The 22,212-nt window shown below is 40.2% G+C and overlaps 1 protein-coding gene across 1 annotated transcript in view; it reads right to left on the minus strand.

The window, feature by feature from the left end:
• The window catches only part of LOC122533264 (neurogenic locus Notch protein), a 261,439-nt gene that overhangs the window by 77,826 nt on the left and 161,401 nt on the right, over window positions 1-22,212 (minus strand). Inside the window, exons 7-8 of the mRNA XM_043662819.1 lie at window positions 19,394-19,549; window positions 6,995-7,177 (exon numbers count right to left, since the gene is read on the minus strand). Coding sequence (XP_043518754.1) covers window positions 6,995-7,177; window positions 19,394-19,549 — 339 coding nt within the window. The remainder of the gene's footprint in view (window positions 1-6,994; window positions 7,178-19,393; window positions 19,550-22,212) is intronic.

A 22,212-nucleotide genomic window follows, 5' to 3' on the forward strand; every position in this document is an offset into this window, starting at 1 on the left:
ATTTATTTATTTATTATTATTTAAAATTTAATTATTATTATTTAAAATTTAATAATAAATTTAAAAAAAACTGAATAAAAAATTTATATTAAAATGAAATTTCTTAAAAGATTTGATCCATCAATTTATTTTATTCATAAAATATTTCAATTTAACTGAATTTTTATTATTATATCAATTATTTTTTCTAATAATTATTGATTAATTCCTTCACGATTAAATTATGTATATTACAGAGAAGCAGGCTGTAAAAACTGCGCGAAAGGGGAGGAACGCCAAGTGAATCAAATCTAATGACAGTGTTCAAAATTTGATGTATCAGGTGGTGTTTTAGCGACAATTCAGGAAGAACGCCGAGACACTGCGAATTCCTGTTCCGTGTGAACACTTGGACGTGGTACCTGAGAGAAGATGGCGTCGCGGATAACATTGTCTTGCCTTTGTCGGACCCGTTCATCGGGACGATCTATGGCACCTTTCGCATGATGCCACCTTTATATCATCATCGCGGTCAGGTAGCGTAAATTCACCATATACTTTAGTGAAATGATACACTATGCACCGAAAAGGCACAACCGGTTGGTTCGAGTATTTCATTTTACGACGAAGTATTTCGATCAGAATGATCAGTTTTAAATCGAAGGCTGTTTATATCTTCTTTTTTCTTCTTCTTCTGGGTCTTTCGTGTTATTTGAATCACACGTTTTTCGTTCAAGATAGGATACTTCAGTCGCTGTGTAATTTAACTTATATTTTATTTATAATCAAAAGTTCTACGTAACAAAATAACGATGCAAGACAATAAACAATTCTTCGTTGATCTTTATCAAATTCGCGCAATCTTTGCCTCGGCTCTTTTTCTCTCGCAAGAATTTCGCGCTGAACAAGTAGGCTCGATGCGATCTACGGTTGCGTGGACGCTCTTGCTCTTGCTACCGATTTATTAATCTTCATTTTTCACGGCTGCAATATGAAACGGGCCACGTATGAGAGTCGCGTTATCAGATCAGTCGGTAGAAAACGCGGTGGAGCCTTGTAACTGGTATCGTCCGTCAATGACAAGCAACTGCTGTCGCTCCCCATTTTTGTTGCAACCCAGACGCGTCCGCCATCGCTTCCGGAAACTACATCGACAGTTTTATTTTCTCGTCGTGCACGATTATATGCATCGCGTGCAACACGCTGTTTGACATAACGAACTTTTATACAGAATAAATACACTGTCGTTGATTGAAATGCCGATGCATTTCAATTAATCCCTTGACACACGAATATTTATCAGTGATTTGAACTTTGTTGAACTACTAGAATGTGAGCTATGAGGAGTGTAGAAAATATTTTTTATATTATATCCTTGCATACGTATGAAGTAAAAAATTATCATTTGCTTTAAAACAAGAAGTAACAAAATTGTCATTTGGTGGTATGTTTATATTACCTTTATATTACCAATAAAACTGCTACGTATTTTGTAAAAAAAAAAAAAGTTTGAATCACGATACTGGTGCACGATCTGCAAAGTGCCATTTTATGTGGTATCTTGCTTTGAAAAGTATCACACTGACACCAACTGAATATAATATTCTAAAATTACTTTTTCTTATTAATTTTTCTTGTTTACGAATTCTATTATTTTTTTTGACAAATTTTCAGTTTTCAATAGCAATGATCTTTTCGACAATGAACTGTTAATTTTTCATCGAATGAGAATGTAAATCCATCCATCGTTTTGTTTCACTCTTTTCGTAAAATTTATAACTAGGAGCATCTGCCCTTCGACGTGTTGCTTGATTGTAATTACGTATCTCCCGTGAGCAATTTTTTAAAGCTTTAAAGTAAGCATAAGACTAAGTTTTAAAGTAAGTTTAAAACTAAGTAATTCAGCTTAGGGAACGCATGACGTTTCTCAGACGCCTATCATTGCGTATCAAGGGGTAGATCTCTAAACATTGGAGCACTCTTCAACGAATCGAGCCTGGCAAAAAAAAAAAAAAAACCGATCTCGTTACCTCCAACACACACTTTCGGTCGACGAAGGTAGTCGAATATACCGATACACAGCGTACGACGTGTCTAAGACGAGGAGAGTGGACGCAAGTGGCACGTATGCAGTCCGTTTGCAAGACGCCCTGAATGCTCGAGTATCCTCTTTCCTCGAAGCTCTTAGCGCTATTTAGCGGATCCTTTTACGGGACAGCAGGACTCGACAAGAAAGGAAAGCGCGGCCAAACGGGGGAGGAGGCCCGACGAAACAACGGGACGAAAAGAAAAAAAAAAAGAAAAAAAAGAAAGAAAAAGAGACGAGTTCGAAGAAAGAGAAAAGGAGGAAGAAGAAGAAGAAGAAGAAGAAGAAGAAGAAGAAGAGAGCGTGCTGGGGGCAAAGACGGAAGAAGGAGACCAAGAGGTAGTAGGAGAGGGGGTGGGGGGAGGTGGAGTAGCAAAATGGCAGTCGGCTCGGCCAGTCCAGGGACAAGATAAGCCTTTGTGCCCTTGCCTCGGGACCCCAAGATCCCCTTTTCGTTTCGATCTCATATTTCGCGAATCTCGCTATCATATTTTACTCGTTGCTCGCCTCCCCCTCCCACCCGTTCCTTCCTCCTTCGCGTCTTTCATACCCTTCCCAGTTTCGAGGCCCTCTCGGCCCTCATTTTTTGCTCTCCGGGTTTTCGAGGCCCTCCGGGGCTTCGAAAACCGTTCTCTACCTTCTCGATCCTTCAACTCTCCCCCCAACCACCTTCGATTGTTCGCTGCTCTAGTCCAGAGAGAGCGTTCAACGAAGATTTCTGTCCCTCGTCTACTCCGTGAACATCGTACTACTCTCATTGTCGCGCGGCTATATTCCGTGCAATTGTTGGATGACCAACCCGGACAATATTGAATTTAGGCAAATACTGACAATAAGTTTGTAACAGTCCACATAAAAGTGGACTGTAATAGTTAGTCATAAGGGCAAGATCCAATAGTTGGTCGTCTATGCTCCTTCCCCTTCCACTTGACGATGATAACCCAATATATATATAAGTACATGCTTTAGAGACATTCGCGCTCTTATAACATTCTAAATCATTATAGATTCATTCAATATCGCTAACTCATAAAAACATTCTATATCGTGAAGAGCATTACATTATCGTTCATCATATTCCAAGATATTCTAAATCATTGTATATCATCCTATTTCATACACGACCACGACTGTATGGGAATAAACTGTTCTAAATTGTAAGCGTGTTGACTCCATTATACGGAATCCAACACAATACTCATTATGTTTGCAAGTCGCTGAGCTACGACCGCTGTTCGTCGAACTTACATACATCGCGAGCGTAAATATATAAATCTCGCGTGGAAAGAATGGCGATTCTTCGAGCGGGAAAAAGGGAAGAATGAAAAAGTCGATTCGTCGATTCGACGTCGTGCAGAGAGAGAGAGACGAAAATTTCTCTTTCATTTGCGTATTTATTGGCTCGCTGTCGATTAATTTGCAGTTTTGTGTGTTAAATTTAATCGATCCGAGTATTAACAGAGCCCACCGAGACCAACATGCGGTTGATCATCCTGCCGGACGAATCCCCTCGGGGGTAGATGGACATAGTCCAACCGGTTCCCGAAAGCAGGCACGAAAAGACGAACGCCAGCCGGATTGAATTATTTTCGCCAGCGAGGCTCGCAGTTGCTTCTTTTCCCCTCGAATCCACCTCTGCGTCACGACGATCAAAATTTTTGTCAACTCTCTCGATTCGATCGGCGATTTGCTAAAATACCGCGTACACCTTTCTGTAATTCATCCCCTTTAACCACTTTAACCTTGTTTCACAGCTTTTATGTATCGTGTTTATTTTCTCAGCTTATTCTTCAATCGTCATTTTCACCTGTTTTTGTAACTGTCGTTATTTATCCACCTTTGTCTCTTTATTCTACTATCTTTTTGTACTTTGTTTTTGTTTTAACATTTGTTTTCGAATTTTTCCTCTGTTTTTTTTTTTTTTTATATATATAAGAAGGGATATTTTCTTATTTTTATCTATTATATCCACTAAGATTTATTATATCCATTTTCATCTCGCTTATTTTATTATTTATCTATTTATACCGTAGTATCGTCCTTCATTTTCAATCTCGAGGCTTGTTCTCGTAATTTTCCTGTCCTTCCCCTTCTTTGTATAAGAATCGATTTTTCCCTATTTTCGAGACTGCATAGTTGCATTTTATCCATCTTCGTCTCATTTATTCTCGTCGTCTATCTATACTATATCACTGTCCTTGATTTTCAATCGTGACAGTGGGATTTCACCCGCATCATTTGAACGAATTAAATCGAGCTAAATTAAATTAAAACGTACGATATGAAATTCCATCTACACTGTACAAGAGCCAATTAAAGTGACGCGCGAGCCTCGAGAGAGTCGACCCACAGTCCCATCGGACAACTAGAACATAGATTCACCCCGGATTTCTCTAACCGGGCGAATCGCGAAGCAACCGGTAGTCCATCCTTCATCCTGGGAGGCGTTTGCCCGATTCCCTGTCGATTACACGGACGATTATCGACCGGCAGGATCTCGATTGGCCTCTCTATGCTAGGCCCTTAAGGGCCTATGTCTGCCTCTCTCTGCCTCTTGGCAATCAGGAAGACGATTCCTCCACCAGTCAGCGCGTAGCGCTGGTCAAACAATTAAGGTTGACTTACGCGTGACCGAGGCGCGTAGCAGCCGCGTTAAAAGAGCAAACGAGTTACCGGCCTTGCCGCGCATCAGATAATGCAAAGCCGAGACCCTGTCATCTCGGAAGAATTTACCGGCGACACTTCGCCGGACCGAGCACACACACACACACGATCCTCTCGCGAAGATCTTTCCTCTCCGCGCTATCGCCACGGCGAGATCTTGATTTCCGCCGTTGGCGAAGCGTGCTCCTCGGTTCACACCACACCATAACCAAGCTTTTCCACGAAAACGCCACTGCCTTTCGCCTCTGTCGTTCGTCCATCGCGCCACGCAAAACGTTCTTTGCTGGCCATCACTCGTAATTACGCGTGGCGAACACATTCGGCAAGTATTCATTACGAGTCAGTTTTAGTTTCATTACGAGCGCACTAATTCTTTGAGTAATCACATGTTAAAAATATATAATACACTTTGGCCAGACGAGTTTCTCTATTTTTCTTTTCTACTCGACGGTGGAGTATTTATGCGGTAAAAAATTATTGTGATAAAGAATCTTTCATAATTCAGAAAAGACTGGTCATAGGCGTGACTCTGAATCTCTTAAAAATTTAAGGTTAGATTTTCGCTTGAAAAGTTGAAGTTAAAAATGGAAAAAAACATTCCAGGCCATCGTCAAAATGTTACCAGGAAATTCAAAATAGACTCGACAATGGAATAAAAAATCTTTCTTAATATACTGTAATTCTTTGCAGGTGTTTTCAAAACTTTGAAGTTAGATTTACGAGAGTCGTATATATACCGCATCTATTATCGTATTAGAGTAATCACATATTAAAAATATATAATACACTTTGGCCAGACGAGTTTCTCTATTTTTCTTTTCTACTCGACGGTGGAGTATTTATGCGGTAAAAAATTATTGTGATAAAGAATCTTTCATAATTCAGAAAAGACTGGTCATAAGCGTGTCTCTGAATCTCTTAAAAATTTATGGTTAGATTTTTGCTTGAAAAGTTGAAGTTAAAAATAGAAAAAAACATTCCAGGCCATCGTCAAAATGTTACCAGGAAAAAAAGATTCGACAATGGAATAAAAATCTTTTTTGGAATAAAAAATCTTTTTTAATATACTGCAATTCTTTGCAAGTTTTTTCAAAACTTTGAAGTTAGATTTACGAGGGTCGTATATACTGTATCTATTATCGTATTGGAGTAATTACATATTAAAAATATATAATATACTTTGGTCAGACGAGTTTCTCTATTTTTTTCTACTAGACGGTGGAGCATTTATGCGGTAAGAAATTATTGTAATAAAGAATCTTTCATAATTCAGAAAAGACTCTTAATCTCTTAAAAATTTAAGGTTAGATTTTTGCTTGAAAAGTTGAAATTTGTTAAAAAAAAAAAAGAAAAAAACATTCCAGGCCATCGTCAAAATGTTACCAGGAAATTCAAAAAAGATTCGACAATGGAATATTTGTGCGATGAGAAATTATTGTAATAATAAATCTTTTTTAATCTACTGCAATTCTTTGCAAGTTTTTTCAAAACTTTGAGGTTAGATTTACAAGAGCCGAATATATACCGTATTGGAGTAATCACATATTAAAAATACACTTTAGCCATCGAGACGAGCTTTCTCTATTTTTCTTGTTCAAATATTTATACGATAAGAAATTACTGTAATAAAAATTCTTTCTTAATCCAATTCGGAGAAGTCTGTCTACAGATATAACTGTTAATCTCTTAAAAATTTAAGGTTAGACTCGAGAAATTAGGTTAGGTCACAATCAAGTTTGATCAGGTTAGGTTTGAAAAAAAACATTAAAATTTGTTTCCAAAAACGAACATTCCAGGTCCTTTCGAAAATGTTACCAGGAAATTCAAAACAAGATTCTACTTCAAATTGACGGATCAAACAAACTCAGAAAATAATTTGATTTTGGTGCAAATTGTCGCTGCGAAAGGAGGGGGGGGGGGGTGACTTATTTAAAATGTCACTTAAATTGAATCCAGATACTTAGAACGATTGTTCAATAAAGTAATACCGAGAAATGATACTGAAAGTGTAAATTTTTCCCGCGTGGGCAACACGCATAGAACGAAATAGTTGGACCAAACAGTTGAACCTGATCGAGCGTGTATTCCCGCGCGATCCGTAATCTGGTTTACTTACGGTCACGCGAATCACTGGGGGCTATTTGTTCGTTTGCGGTGTTCGCGGCTGCTGACACGTTTCGAGAGCCACCGGCTTTCGGCAGTCGGGGGCAGCTGTCAAAGAGAAAACGAAGGAAACGACGAGAAGAAAGGAAGAGTCTCGCTTACCAGGCATGCAGACGCAACGGAAGGTGCCAGGATCGTCGAGACACGAGCCGTCGTTCTGACAGGGGTGGGACTCGCATTCGTTCACGTTTGTCTCGCATCTCGGCCCCGTGAATCCCTGAGCGCAGTTGCAGGCGAACGAGCCGGGCGTGTTCACGCAAATACCATCGTGCTCGCAGGGCGATCCTAGAAAAGACAGTAAAAAGAAAATTTAGTAAATGGAGACAGCATTTGTATCTTACAACGTCATAAGAATTTTTCGACAACTTTTTTATATTATACATACGGCGAAGAACTGTACTAATGTATAATACAATGAAAAATCGATGTAACTTCGTTAAAAGAGATATTACACAACTATCCACTTAATCTCATTCAACAGTCTCTTTTCTTCAAGATGATTTACTACTATACCTACTGTTTTCTCGAAAATTGAAAAATTCTTTTCCACGACTGAATCCATCAGGTCTTGAGATTTTCTGTTTGCAACGAGCCTTTAAAATTCGCTGTACGAGCTTTTTTTTCTTCAACTTGGAACATTAGAGGATTTCCTGAATTTTTCTTGTTCAATCTCAATATTCAATGTTCAATAAAAATCACGCGACAAGTTTGCTGCAAGGAGACTTCATTTTCTCGAAATGACGGTACAAAGAAAATGTTTTGCACACTTTAGAATTTTGCAACACGATGCAAAGAGACTTCTTTTTTGCGAAATTATATCAGTTTAAATTATCATTGTGATCGGTTACAGTTATGCTCTTCACTGTACGCAATAACGTAATAAATACGAGGCCTCTACAGTAACTCATAACGTCAGTAGTACTTAAGGGTTAAAACAGACGCGAACAGTAATGGCGAATAATAATAATTAAACAGCCAACAGGCAACAGTCCCTCGCGGGACGCGCGACAAATGAACGATAGTACGCCTTAATTGGCCAGTGGACGTGGTTTTTAAAGGCGCTGGCATCAGTGAAAGAGGGAAGGGAGGAGAAAAAGCGATCAACGACCACGACCATAAGAAGGAAGATGCCGTGCGCGAATTCCAAGCCTGTCTTGTTCACGAGAACGCCAACAATCCGTTTGGTTGCCCGGTTCTCTCCGACTTGCGCGGTTCGCGCTAATTGCAATAAGATAATTGCCACCGTCAGCTGTCTCTCGATTCAAGAAACGAGTGTTTCATCAGAGCACGCAACAGTTTCTTTCTTCCTTTTTTTTTTTTTTAAAGTTGAACTCAATTCGGTTAAATTGAATCTTTCGTGATATCCCGTCGTCGCGATTTTGCGAAAGTTCGAGTCCTCTCGATCTTTCACGCTGAACTGAAACACTTTCAAAGTGGTTTCTTGTCTTTCAGTCGATAATAGAAAGATTGAAACGATAACGCAAGTTTGGCTCGCGATATGAGATTAATTTCTTTCTCGTATAACTGTTCACGAGCTTGGATTGAAATACGAGGAGAAAATAGAATTGCATCGAACAATCCATCGTTGGATTAAATTACGTGCTTTCTTGCCCTTTAGACGATAACAGAGAGATTGAAATAACAGCGCGAGGCTGGTACAAAGTCGCTACTGTATCCATCATCCTTTATCGTCGCGTTCGTACGCGATTAACGGGGTACAGTTACGGCAAAAAGATACAAATCGTCCCGGAATAATCAGGCTCGTTACGCGGCGGACTCTTTAGCGACTCGATGGAATTTAGAAACTCGCGCCAAGCCTCTCTCTCTCTCTCTACTTTCACTGAAAAAGACAAAGAAGTCGAAGCGGGTTTATCACGCGAACTCAGACACCTTCAATCGCTTCATCACCGGTGATTTCTGCATCGCGGTAATTAAGAAAGAGTGATTTGAACGTCCAACAATTATTATCTATGGATCTAATCAAGCTCTTGGAGATACAAATAAAATTCAATGGCTCGAACTTGGGAAGAAACTTTGTATTCTTCTTCCTGGTTTCTTTGTATCGCCATCCCAAACTCGATTTGTTTTCAGTGTTGTTGCACGTCCACTTGTATTTATTTTAAGGTACGACGGTAAAATTTAATGTTTTTTTTTTTTGTTATTATTATTATTACGTAGTGTATTTTTTCACAGTACGCATGTATGTAAAAACATTAAAAAATTTTGTTCGCGACTAAATTCGTTTTCAATGGTGGTTGTGAAGATTGAAATTTTTCCTTAGAACTTGCTGTACAATTTTTTCTCATTGATTTTTTAAATATTTTATATGTTAAATATTAAATATTTATTTAATATTAAATTTATTTTAAATATTAAATATGACAAAAATTTAAGAAATTCCAACATTTTGCCATCTAACTCTAATGTTCAAAATTCGATAAAGAGAAAAATTCAATCTTCTCAAGTCACGAAAAAATTTTTCAACGTTTCTATTATCGCTTGAATTTTCGATAAAAAAAAAAGAAGTATTCTTATTTTCTCACCTGATGTAAAATCATCTTTGAAAAAACGCTTTAAAACGAGGCTAAGTGGATCGTTACACGATCTTACACGAAGTTATATCATATTATCGACAATGAAAAATAATGATAAAACACTGTCGACGATATGAATGGACCTTCAACTATCCTCCTTTACTGAACCATCATACTACGATCAAAATACAAAATTTTCCAAATCTTACAGGATCGACCAACTTCTCCCGCATGAGCTGACCATTCAGTTTCTCGCGGTTCCTCCACCATAAAAATTATTTTGTCTCACCGTAGTGGACCATACAATTTACATTCTCTATTTTCCTTTAGCTTTAGCTACAGTAAATAAAACAATTTATACGTGTACATACGTATATACCTAACGCGAATATTGTGGCCGCGACACTCTTAACCGGCACTGGAAAGACGGATTCACAGTGGAGGGGATAGCGAGGAGGAGAGTGGGGGGCGAGGGCCGCCAGTTAGCCACCTCTGATCTACGGCAACTAGCCTGACTTACCGACAGAATCCTCGAACTTTGCGAGGATCGTCCGACGTTACAGGCCGTTCCTTAGCATACAATGCGTTGCGTTCGAGGCTGATTCTCCGGCCGGACAACTAACAAACACGATTACCGACGATATTTATGAACTTTCCGAACAACGAGGCCAGCCTGGATCGTTCGTGAAACGGTGCAGCCTCTGACTGGCAAACTCCGCGACGGTTTTTCCAGCTGCGCGTAATTGCAGCGGCCGCTCGCGACGAAAGGGACGAAGAAAGGGGGAAAGAAAAAGCAGCAGGCAAAAGGGGGTGTACGCGTGTTACCGCGGGCAGCCGGGAGGAGAGGAAGAGGAAGGGGGCGCGATAAGAAACGCATTGCTCGGCCGTGTTGGCAATCGGGGACGAACAGATGACGAATCGGTCGACCAGAAGACGAGACGATCCTCAAGGACGGCGGCCGCTGATCCTACCGACAGATGATGCGAGGAAGCGACACTTGAACTACCAAGTACGACGCGAACGGAGAAGAATAAATAGATAGATAGCGGTCACGTCGAGATCAGGGACACCTTGTTATTCGCAGGGATCGGTTACTCGAAAGCCGAGCAAAAGAGTATTGAGATTTGAGAGTTCGAAACTTGTAGTTTTTCTTTCTTTTTTTTTTTTTTTTTTTNTTTTTTTGGGGTGATTCGAAACTGAAAGTATGGAATCGATGAATGGAAGAATCGTTTGCAGTGTGAATAAAGAGTGGTCTCATATTTACGAACGTTCGATGATCGATTTCTGTTTTTATGGATATAAGTAGACACAACTTTAGAATGATGATATAGAAGAAACTTTCGACATCTTATCACTCTGTCATCAAAGAATTTTCAGTCTGATCGAGAAAAATCGAACTAGGTTAGAACCTACGTTCTTTTCTGCCTCAAAGTTTAAAAATAATCCACGAGTGACGCGACGATCAACAAATTACATTGATACGTAAAATTATTAGAGACGAAAGATCTTGGATGCTATTTGACGAAGCACGAAAGTATTTCGTTGGAGAGCGAGAATGACACACGAAGGTTAGTTGTTACGTAGCTACGTGAATGAATCTCCGTGTGTCGCGACAGAGGTGCAGAGATGCAGAGCATCGGCTTGAACACTTGGCTCAGCGATTCGGTTAATTGCTTTGGGACACCGTCTCGATCGTGCTTAAAGCAGAAATTTCTGTAGGCCATTACCGGCGATATGGAAGGTTCGATCCCCATTCTCGAATATAATATCACGGATAATCGATCAGTCGGACACATGGGCAACATGGAAGCGGCAGTTTACGAGTTGCGTTCGGTCGGTAGCGCGCAACGGTTTTTCTACTCCGGAGTGTCTGCCTCCGTAGAGGAGCCTGCATCACGAGGAACTTAATCTACCAGAAAATATGCAATCTAGATAATAACAGAGCAGAGGCTCGAGCCGCGAGGTCATTATGGTTGTTATTAAACTTAAAATAACAATTTAGCGTTTAATTAGATTCGTTCGTGCATCGCTGCGCCACCGTTGCGGCGTCGTCCCCTGAGAGAAGAACACGCCAGGCCACGCCAACTCTGCGTCTCCACCTAAGCCTCCACTTCCGGCAAAATCTTATTACCGACGTCCTGTCCTCCACCGGCCACCGCATCGTGCCGGATTCACCGGGATTTTTGTAACTGAAACGATCGTGCCAGTCGTATGTTCTATCGAGAAGTGATTTATTAATAACGAAAATAAAATTGCCTGTATTTTAATATTATTAATTATACTAAAATTTGCATTATACATTTTAATAATAATATTATTATTATATTTTAATTGAATACTTCAATTTTAATATTAATATTATATTTCGTATGGCAATTCAGTTGAAACCTCTGACAGCTCTCCGTTAATTTTTCTTTTAAAGACGTTCTTACGTTTTGCAGCAAATGGGAAAGCTAGGATAATTTTATTTAGTGAAAATTGTCAAAATTCAAACGTCTCGGAAATCTTTTTCAGAACTAAATCTAAACACGGTCTTCTCTTAAAACTTGCTATACGTATTCTTTTTTTTTTTTTTTTTTTTTTTAAAGGGTTAAATGATTCTGCGAATTTTTGTCGTTCGACTCCGACGCCCAGGATTCGATAAAATTTCTTATAATAATAATAAAATAAATTAACAATAATAATAATAATAAAATAAATAAATCAATAAAAACGTATTTTTAAAAATATCAAAAAACGATTTTTCGAAAAATGTGTAAATAAAAACTCATTTGTAATTTATTATACTATAAAGCTTTTCCATTCTCCTTTTTCTTTTTTTTCCTTTAACTGATTTTACGAAAATTTTACGCTTTAGCGTTAAAGAGTGAAAACGACACCGTACTAGAAAGGAAAACCGTGTTCTACGATTGCGTCTCGTCGAGGATTTTCACCGTGGCTTGGACGTTTCCAAGATGGCGCGGGTATCCCTGGGCGATTGGACCGAACAGGTATACGAACCGATCTTGCGGCCGGTATCGGTTTACCACTGTCAGCTCGACGTTGCCAAATTTCGGTGCAACAATGGGTCTTTGTTTAGCGGGACAGGTAGCGAACGCCGGGCTCCTACCCGGGCCCCGAAAGAGAGAGAGAGAAAGAGAGAAAGAGATCCGGCCGAGACGACTCAGGCCACGAAAACGAAGAAGACGAGGAAGCGGGGTTTCCAACAGCAGCACGGAGCTTGACCGCGAGGGAAAAGGGATTTTGTTACAGGCAACCACGTTGTTTGTACTGGCACGCAATCACCGGACTCGCGGAACTCACACGAAGCCGGTTCGCGCGCGAGAAGGGGGCAAAAGGAATTCGATCTTCGTGCCCGAGTTCGTCATTTTTCTGGATCTCTGCTCTCAGTCACTGCACGGAAGAAAAAAAAAAAGAAAAAAAAAGAAAAGAAAAGAAAAGAAAAGAAAAGGATTCTTCGCGCAGGTACATTTTGTAAAGAACGTAATTGTACGTTTGTTTATTCAAAGACGTTTCACTTCCGACTTTGAATCACTTCCGAGTCTAAGACTCGTCCCTTCTAGAGATCACGCAGATTTCCCAGAATGTCCGTGTCTGTCTTACGCTCTTTCTTCGATGCGAATTTTATGCACTACCATACGACTCTGCAAAAATCGCGTACCACACGTCTGATCTGGCCTGAAGTTGGCAAAAACAGAGCGTCGCGATGACTTCATCAATCTCGCGACGAAATCCACGCGGGAGCGGCGTGTGTCCCCTTCGTTGTTGAGATTCGAGTTATTAATTCCAGCGAACGGCGAAAAAAGACTGGGCGTAGCGACGAGGTAGCCACACCGTGTGTACCTCTGTCTTCAGAGGCCGGCGCGACGGAATTATGACGTCTCGACGCGGTGTCACCTTCGCGCGGAGTTCCAGCGGCCGCAAACATGGTGGCCGTGTACATAATTTAACACCGGGCGAGCACGACCCGGTTCGCGGTGGTCTTTCGTTGCAAATGGGCTGGTGGATCAACGTTTCTCCAGAGGGCTCGGGCGATTATAAATATTTACGAGCGACGAGGAACCACACGTCGCCGACGAGGAACCTTCCTCTTCTTGCTCGCGATTCGCGACTCGTCGGATCTCCCGCGGCCGAACCGCAAGAAACACGCGCGCCGAAACGAAATGGGCTTATCTCGCGCGGGGAGAATAAATCACCTTAAAGCAGTTCCCCGAAATCCCGCCGGACGAGGATCTGCTTTCCCTTTGTGGGAGTATCGTGCCGAAAAACCAGCCGAACCGAAAAACGCTGTCGAACGCGGTGAGGGCCGAGTTTTCGACGAATTCGAGCTCCGTCGCGAATAAAATGGCAATTAACCGGCCAATGGGATTGGTGTCGTTTAGCTGTTTTGTCGCGGACCCGGTAATTGAGTCCTGGCGTGTAACGAAGTTTCTCGCGTTTCACAGCGAGAGAGAGAGAGAGAGAGAGAGAGAGAGGACTTCCGTTTGCCGGAGTGAAGTTCCATTTCTTCGATTCAGTCTTCCCCGAATGAAAAAAAGAAGGAAAATCTTATCTTATCGGTAGGTAAGAAGAAATCCTGTAGCGAGTGAAAAAATGGGAACGAGTTTCGATTTGCTTGGAACAAATGGAAGATCGAGAGCTAAAAAAGGACCAAGATCACATGATCGACTGATAATTGCGCCCACCCGGTTAACCTTCTAAGGACTGGGTATTTAAATCCCCCTTCGCTAGTGGACGGATTTCAATCGCCAGGCGAAGTTTAATTTTACATGTTTTCATATAAATTATAGTAGTTCCTATATTTTCAAAGTGAATCAAATCAAATAAAGACTCAAGTTACTCAAAACAAGAAGAGAGAGCCCGTCGTCGATATATCGGACATTCGGCTTTCTCAAATATTACATAGATGTTATATCGGACGTTAGTACTTGGAAAGTAAACTTGGATAGCTGACACCGGGTCACCGTTGACCCAGAACTAGAGCGTAGCGAGGAAGCAAAATATTTCAAAGACAGATACTTCTGGAAATTTTGGCTGAAGCATTATGTAAAAATAATATAAAAATTACTAGGTACCAATAACGGCTAAAGTATAGCAAAAATTCAGCAAAGGGTCAAAAGTGACCCGGTGCCGGCTCTAGCGGGCGTTGATAAACCGATCCTCGGGGAATTCGCGTCGGGCAATAACAAGAGCTGTCGCTTTTATTCGGGGGAAGAGAGATCCTGAGAGATCCGAGGATTGCCTGAGGCAATCGTCAAGGGAAGATAAAGAGCTGAAAGAAAGCGGACTATCCGGTGTGTTTAATGGCTTGCAGCGGGCGAAAGTCACGAGAAGAAACAAAAGCGAGGGCCAGATAAATGAGAGGAGCAAGGTGCCAGCTTCGATGCCACTAATCGCCAACTGCATAATCCCAATCGCATAGAAACGAAAAAAGGAAAGGGAAAGAAGGTCGCTGGAGAATCAATCTCGCGAAGGATCATCGTCGAACGATATTTATAATTTTCGTTCGATCATATTCAATCTTAACTCTTTTAGTACTCAAGAGCCGATAAGCCTGGATGACATGGGTCGATCTCACATATAGATTGTCAAATGTCAATATTATATTGCATCTGGATCTCCTTGTTCGTTTTCGTTGGAAAAATGAGGAAAGTTATGTACAATGTGTATGAATTGTCTCAAGTAATGAGCATTTTCTGCTCATCTTTTAATTTATAATTTGCTGACATTTTACTAAAAAGTGATGACATTATTTGGAATATAACGTGTTAATGTAACATTTAGAGGTTATGGTTACATTTCTATAAAGCGATATTGTCGTATTATTATAAAAAAAAAAGGACAAGCGAGAGACTATCAAAATGTCGCAGACTATCGAGTCAGGTGACTTGGTTTTTTAAGGGAGGAATTGGGTATTATAGTTGTAATTGAACTAAAAATATGCACTTTCAACTTGGATCATTTATCTCACCCGGAAATATCATTTCTTTCATTTTGCAAATCTACGATTATTTTTTTCCATTTGTAATATTATAAATTTACATGTATCAAGTTTCGAAAAAATATATTTTTAAATATCTTACATTATAAAAATATATTTTTAAATATCTTACATTTAAAATGTGGTGATTCTTTAAAAAGTGAACCATCGCTTTTTTTACTTACTTGCTAATTGGCTCGACGATTCGTGTTGTTTCTATTTCACACTTTGAATATTATCCGAACACTTGAATACCTCAACTATTTTTACCGACGCCTTACTTTCACAAGTTTTATGTTTCTATCAAGAGTTTTACACACTCCGTAACACTACGACGATACTTTATAGTTCCACACGACGAAAAATTTTAAGCTACCAACCATAACCTTAATTACAAGAGGGTTAAGGCGCGATTTCTTCTAAACGTTAGACGCAGAGTCTAAGCGCTCCTAGTGAAAATCAGGGCTGTTCCGTTCGATAGTATCGCCGAGTCGAAGAGAAAAGAAAAGAAAACAGAAAAAATAAAAAAAAAGGGCGCGTGCAAAAGAAAAACTGCAAAGAAACGAAAGGTCCGGCAGATTGATAGCTCGGTCGGGCGCGGCGCGCGAACGTTTGCTAAATTACCGACCGAGGTGCGGCCGAGTCTGCGCAGAGAGACCGTGCGCGTTTCGCGCGCGTTTAATGAAATACGAGAGAATGAATTGCGATCTCGCGTAACGATCTACGGCCTACAAAAAACAGTGTTCCTCTCCGTGGAGGCACGATTGTTAACGTTCACCCCCGAAATCCAATTAATTGCGCCGCGCCGGTTGATTAACGCGCACGACCCGACGCGCACCTCGAGCTAATGCGCGGGAATCCCTTCGGAGCGAAACAGAGGGACGAACGGAAAGCGCGGAGGATACAAAGGAAACGTTTCCGATTATTAATGAAGTGTCTTTGTCCGGAACGAAACGTATTAACCGGCGCGCTCACTCGCTGCAACGCGACGTGTATTTATTATCGAGCCCGACGCGAAAAAGAAAGGAATTTACTCGGGTGCATTTTCAAGCCGTTCCTCGCCGATTAATGCGGGTACAGCAAAGCCCTCGGTCGATAGAAACTCGCCAACTTCGCGAATGACCAACCACCAAGATATTAACACTTTATGTACGGGTGACGCCATTCGATGTCAAATTGAATACAGCTACCTTGTTACGGATGACACCGTTAGTAGCAATACATGGGTAGTTTTTATAAAATTCTGTTACGCATAGAAAAATTGTTTCAGTGTCTGTCGTACTAGTCAAAATGATGAAATTTGTAATTTTACGCGGACTAAAATTTATATTGTGAAATAGGTGTACATATGTTTTATTTTTCACTGAGGTGTAACTTTTTTGTGAAATTTGAATAAAATTTTTTTATTTTTGCTACTTTCAAGTGAAAAATGTTTACTTGTCTATTAAATAAAGACATTTGTAAAAAATTGGCATGCATTTTAGCGTCTTAGCGTCTGAACTAAAACTTTAGCTCTAATATAGAGATCTTTCCTATATACATATATAAATTCAATAAATAAATATAACAACGGTAATGAAAATACGGAAGTATAAAATATTAAACAGAACGAGGCATTAAATCGAAATTCACCAATCACTCTAGATTAAAATATAAAAAGAAAAATCAAACAATAAATTTATACAAATATTTCAAAAATCAAACAACAAATTTATACAAATATTTATACAAATATTCATATAAATATACAAAGATTATTAACTAACCTCGTAACAACAATTCTAAAAATTCAAATTATTATCACGATTAATCCAACGATCAATTCAATCCAAGATTTATCAAAATTTTTACATCTACTGTGTTTACGTGGACGACAAACTTAACGAAGGAAACGTCAGGGCGAGAGAAATCGAACATCGAACGATTCGATTTCATCGAAACTTCACTTTTATCCGGGCACGCAGTTTCGGCAGTTTCTGCAACGCGCCGCGTGTGGACGCGACGAGGCGTCGCGAATCGGTAAACACGCTTCATTACGTACGCGGCTGGGAGAGGAAGAGAAAGTCGAAGTCGTTGGACGTGGATGAAAGGATTGAAAGGAGCGGCCCGACCCTGTACTCGCTTTTAGAGACAACTGTCGATCGATCGGTGCATCAACGTGTAACGTGTACACCCCGAACAGAAATCCCGCGCCTGACCATCAATTATACCGCGGGAATTATTAATAATCGTCGCTGCCACACTGAGACTCTCGCCGGTTCATCGATCGTCCAATGGCGGGGTTGGTTTTTGCGGCCTGTGGCCCCGGGCTCTGCTACAGAGAACAACGCCCGGGGAAAAAAGAGAGATGAATGACAAGTTTGCCAGCAAACGTGAAAGGAAAATAAGGAGGTGGAGAGGAGAGGGGGGGGGGGGGAGTCGAAGAGAAGGAGAAGAAATCCACGTTACAGGATGCTTATTAGAGCGCAGCGTACAGGTGTTGTTCGCGTGGATGCATTGAGAATCGGATCACGAATTACACAGAAACCCGGGCATCTTCTCTTCCCATTGAGGCACTCGGGGTGCAATTTTCACAAATTTGCAGCCTCAATGGCCTTTATTCTCTCTGTTCAAATGACCAGCCCTTCGGAACTCTAGAACGTCTTTCACAACGCTGGAACTATCCGGCGATTAAAACATCAAAATTTCGAGACCAGAGACGTTAGAATCAATCGCACATTTTACGAAATATTTCATTTAAATCGCTGAAAAAAAAACTTGCGTTACTATTACGTCTATAAAATTTCCAACGAAACTGGCCATTTTTGTATTTCTGACGTCGAGACGATTTGCATCTACGAATTGTATTAATTTTTATCACGGTAATCTCACCGACCATTAAAGTCAGGTAAAACGAAACGATCGGAACAATCTTGTATCGTTGCTGAACTATTTCTCAATAAACAGAGATCCATACGGGAGATTTAATTGATACACGGTGTCTGTACAACCGTGCGTTTCCCACAAGAGGGATCGACTAGAGCGCAGTCGATGCTTTGCAGTCAGATGTATTCAGATAAGACGTGGCGTAACGTGGCGATCGAGGATTCCTCGTTCATGATGGATCAATCACGACCGACGACAACGAGGATGAATGGAGCGCAACCAGCACCGAATTAATCGATGGCAATCGATCGATCGATTCCACCGATTCGCTGCTCGATCCCCGTGTGGGATTTCAATTTATTCGAACCGTAGGAGCTTTCGTCTACCACCGTACGATAATTATCGATCGTACAAATCATGGTATTCCTTCTTTTTGTTTTTTTTTTTTTTTTCATCGGCAATCGTCGAAGGGATGAAAACTAATCTCAAAGTTGGGGGATATTTTGTCAAATATCTCGAAAATTACTGATGATACAGTTTAAATTAGTGTTTCTCAACGATGAATTTATGCTATATATTATTATAAATGTGTAAACATAATTTATACTAATTTATAATATACCGTTTTGCGAGAAAAGCCATTTGTTTAAGCAATATATTTAAAAACCGTGTTTCTTATATACGTGGCTTTTCCAAGCAAATGTTAAACACATTTTCTTGAACATTTGTTTATGAAAAATATACGGTCAAATATAAATTACGGATAAATCGGAATCTTCAATTTTGCATTCGCAAAAGAATTCATAATTTTCGTCCGTTCTCGCATAGCAGAGTACAAATGCAAATAACTAAACAGATGATGATAGGATAACACTGTTGAAGGCTTTGGAAAAGCTAAACTACGTGTCAAATATTTTTTCCAAAACTATGTTTATACCGTAATTAGCACAATCGGTGATCGATATATCGATGTGCTCCCTTTTAAAATGGGAAAGCGTTTCTAAACAAAAAGGTCGAAGAACACTATATAAGAAAAACTCGTGCGTCCGAAACTAGTTTTTTCCTCCCGTCGTGTTATACAATACAGATTCATTATACTTCAAAATTATTTAATCAACTTACCCTGTTCGCATTCGTCGATGTCGTTGGAGCAGTCGACCCCCTTGTACCCGGTGGCGCAGGAGCACGCGAACGAGCCGTTGATCGGGCTTGTATCGCAGATCGCGCCCTCGTGGCAAGGGTTCGACGTGCAAGCGTCGTCGAGATGGCAGAGCAATCCTGAAAAACGAGAGAAAGAAACGATTGATCCACGTTCGAAACGATTGTTCGCGGCCCGGGCGGTCGGCGATTCCGCCATTTTGAAAGGGAATAATCCTGAATAATCCGCTGGACGCGCTGTTGCGCGCGCTCGTTGAATAAAAGTGTCGATCGTCGAGCGCCAAACTCGGCGGCAACTCGGCCAAACATGGACATCATTAGGGTCGTAGCGTTAACCTAGCTAGAAGGATAGCACGGGAGGATATCGCGGAATATAGAGAGAACGGCGGAGAACAGTGACAAATCCCAGCAACGCTCGTTGCGGTGCGTTTGTATTTCAGTAAATTACTTCACCGGCGGATGAAAGAGAGGGAGAGAGAGAGAGAGCTCGCGCACGATAAAACGATCTAATTGCTCCCTAGAGCAAGAGGAAATCCGAAGAATTTCAATTGGAGTTACTCGGTGATGCATGTTCGATCCCAAACAGAGGGGTTTTTGAGCCATTGATCTATGGTAATTGAGAGCTCGGGTCGTTAGACTTTTTCTCTTCTTTTTACTTCGTTTCTCGCACGATGTTTCGCTCGGTTATAATTTCGCTCGATCATTTTACTTGATCTTCGTTTTTATTCGTTTGATTTGTGTTTGGCTTGGTAGTCGTATACTTCGTACAAGGCACGATCATCGAAGAAAGAACGCGAGCTTGTCGCGCAGTAGATAAGGACCGTGTCTGTTCAGACATCGAGCACTTAACTTTGCGTAGTCTTGAAGCATGAGGAGGATATTATTTTTATTTTTTACGTTCCTTGTGGAGAACATCTCTTCTATTATTTATTTACATTAATTATTTGAATTGATTAATGTTATATTATTATTTGTGTTAATTATTATATCTAATCTCTTTTCATTACTCTATCTATCCAATACTGTATCAATTATAAAAATATTCAAATGTTCAAACCTTGCAACGAAAATTAGGTCTACGGCGGTTATAGATAATAGTCGTTGCTATTAATTTAGACCGAAACTTCGAATACTGAAATTACATCGTACAAGCCGGAAAAATTGACTGAAGTTAGGTTTGTTACGACTGAATTGAATTTTTATTCTTTTTCTACAGATCTCAATCGGACTCAACCTTTACTCATTCGTGACTCTGTGGAAATTTTCGCGCAACGGTTGAAATTCACTATTATATTGCGCGTGTATATTTCGCGAGCGATTCAGAAAGGGAGAGGAAAAGGGTTGTACGTAGTCGTTTATGGGTGACCGGTAACAATAGCGTTCGAACTAGCGTCGGATCCCGATAACGGGACACGGGTTGTCTAGAACGTTCGCATATAAAGCAAAGTAAACCGGCGCGCAGATACACGATTACACCCGCGGCTAACTGTAAGCGCGTCCGCACGTGAAAGAAAACGAGCCCCCGGGCTTTAACACGGCCGACGAGATATGCCATCATTATGCGTGCAAGTAAGTAGACATCGCAAGCCCGTTAACTCGTACGCGTTGTTCAAACATCTCGCTCTTGGGTAACGAGATCGTAAATTTCTGCCCGGGCTCGTTGACATCGCGTGAAAAAGGCGAAAAGAAACTACTTCACGTTCCACGAATTTTTCTTACTTTTAAGGAACCCTGTGATCACGATGTGCGAATGTAAGATAACAAGCACAAGTATTGTGGGACGTCTGGAGACGTCTGGAATATATACAAATAGACATTCACGGATTTTCATTGCAAATTTTGATTTAATTACAAATGAAGAGTTTGGAAAGGGCAACATAGAGTTTATCTGCAAGTTTCATTTACATATATAAAAATGTGCGTCTATGACGTTACAAAGTATAAAAGAGGAGGAAAACGAAGGAACTTGTGGCCAATAATGTCACAGAGAATTGATCGAAGAAGATTTGAAAAATCAGGAAATTAAAATCGTATCGTCAAATACACGTGTGATTCAAAAATTTGATTATCCACGAGAACTGAAAAATCAGAAAATTAAAATTGCAGAATACACGCGCAACTTGAAGAATTTGATTATCGGCGAAAATTGTAAGGCGAATTGGCCGAGATCGTTTGAAAGATTGGAAAATTTGCATTACCAACTACACGCGCAAGAATTTGATTATCCACGAGAGTTGTTTGGCCAAGATCTTTCGAAAAACTGGAAAATTAAATTTCATTTATCAAAATACACTGCAACTCGAGTATTCACACTCGAAATACAGTGTAACTTGAGAATTTCATTATCCATGAGAATAGTAAGACGAATTGATCGAGATCGTTTGAAAAATTGGAAAATTAAATTCCATTTACCAAAATACACTGCAACTCGAGTATTCACATTCAAAATACAGTGTAACTTAAGAGTTTTATTATTTATGAGAACCGCAAGACGAATTGATCGAGATCGTTTGAAAAATTGGAAAATTTGCATTGCAAAATACACGTGGATACACTTAAGAATTTGATTATCCACGAGAGTTGTTTGGCCAAGATCTTTTGAAAAACTGGAAAATTAAATTCCATTTACCAAATACACTGCAACTTGAGTATTCACACTCAAAACACAGTGTAACTTAAGACTTTCATTATCCATGAGAACCGTAAGACGAACTGATCGAGATTGTTTGAAAAATTGGAAAATTTGCATTGCAAAGTACACGTGGATACACTTAAGAATTTGA

Source organism: Frieseomelitta varia, unplaced genomic scaffold, assembly GCF_011392965.1.
Source record: "Frieseomelitta varia isolate USP_RPSP 00005682 unplaced genomic scaffold, Fvar_1.2 scaffold_514, whole genome shotgun sequence".
Lineage (NCBI taxonomy): Eukaryota > Metazoa > Arthropoda > Insecta > Hymenoptera > Apidae > Frieseomelitta > Frieseomelitta varia.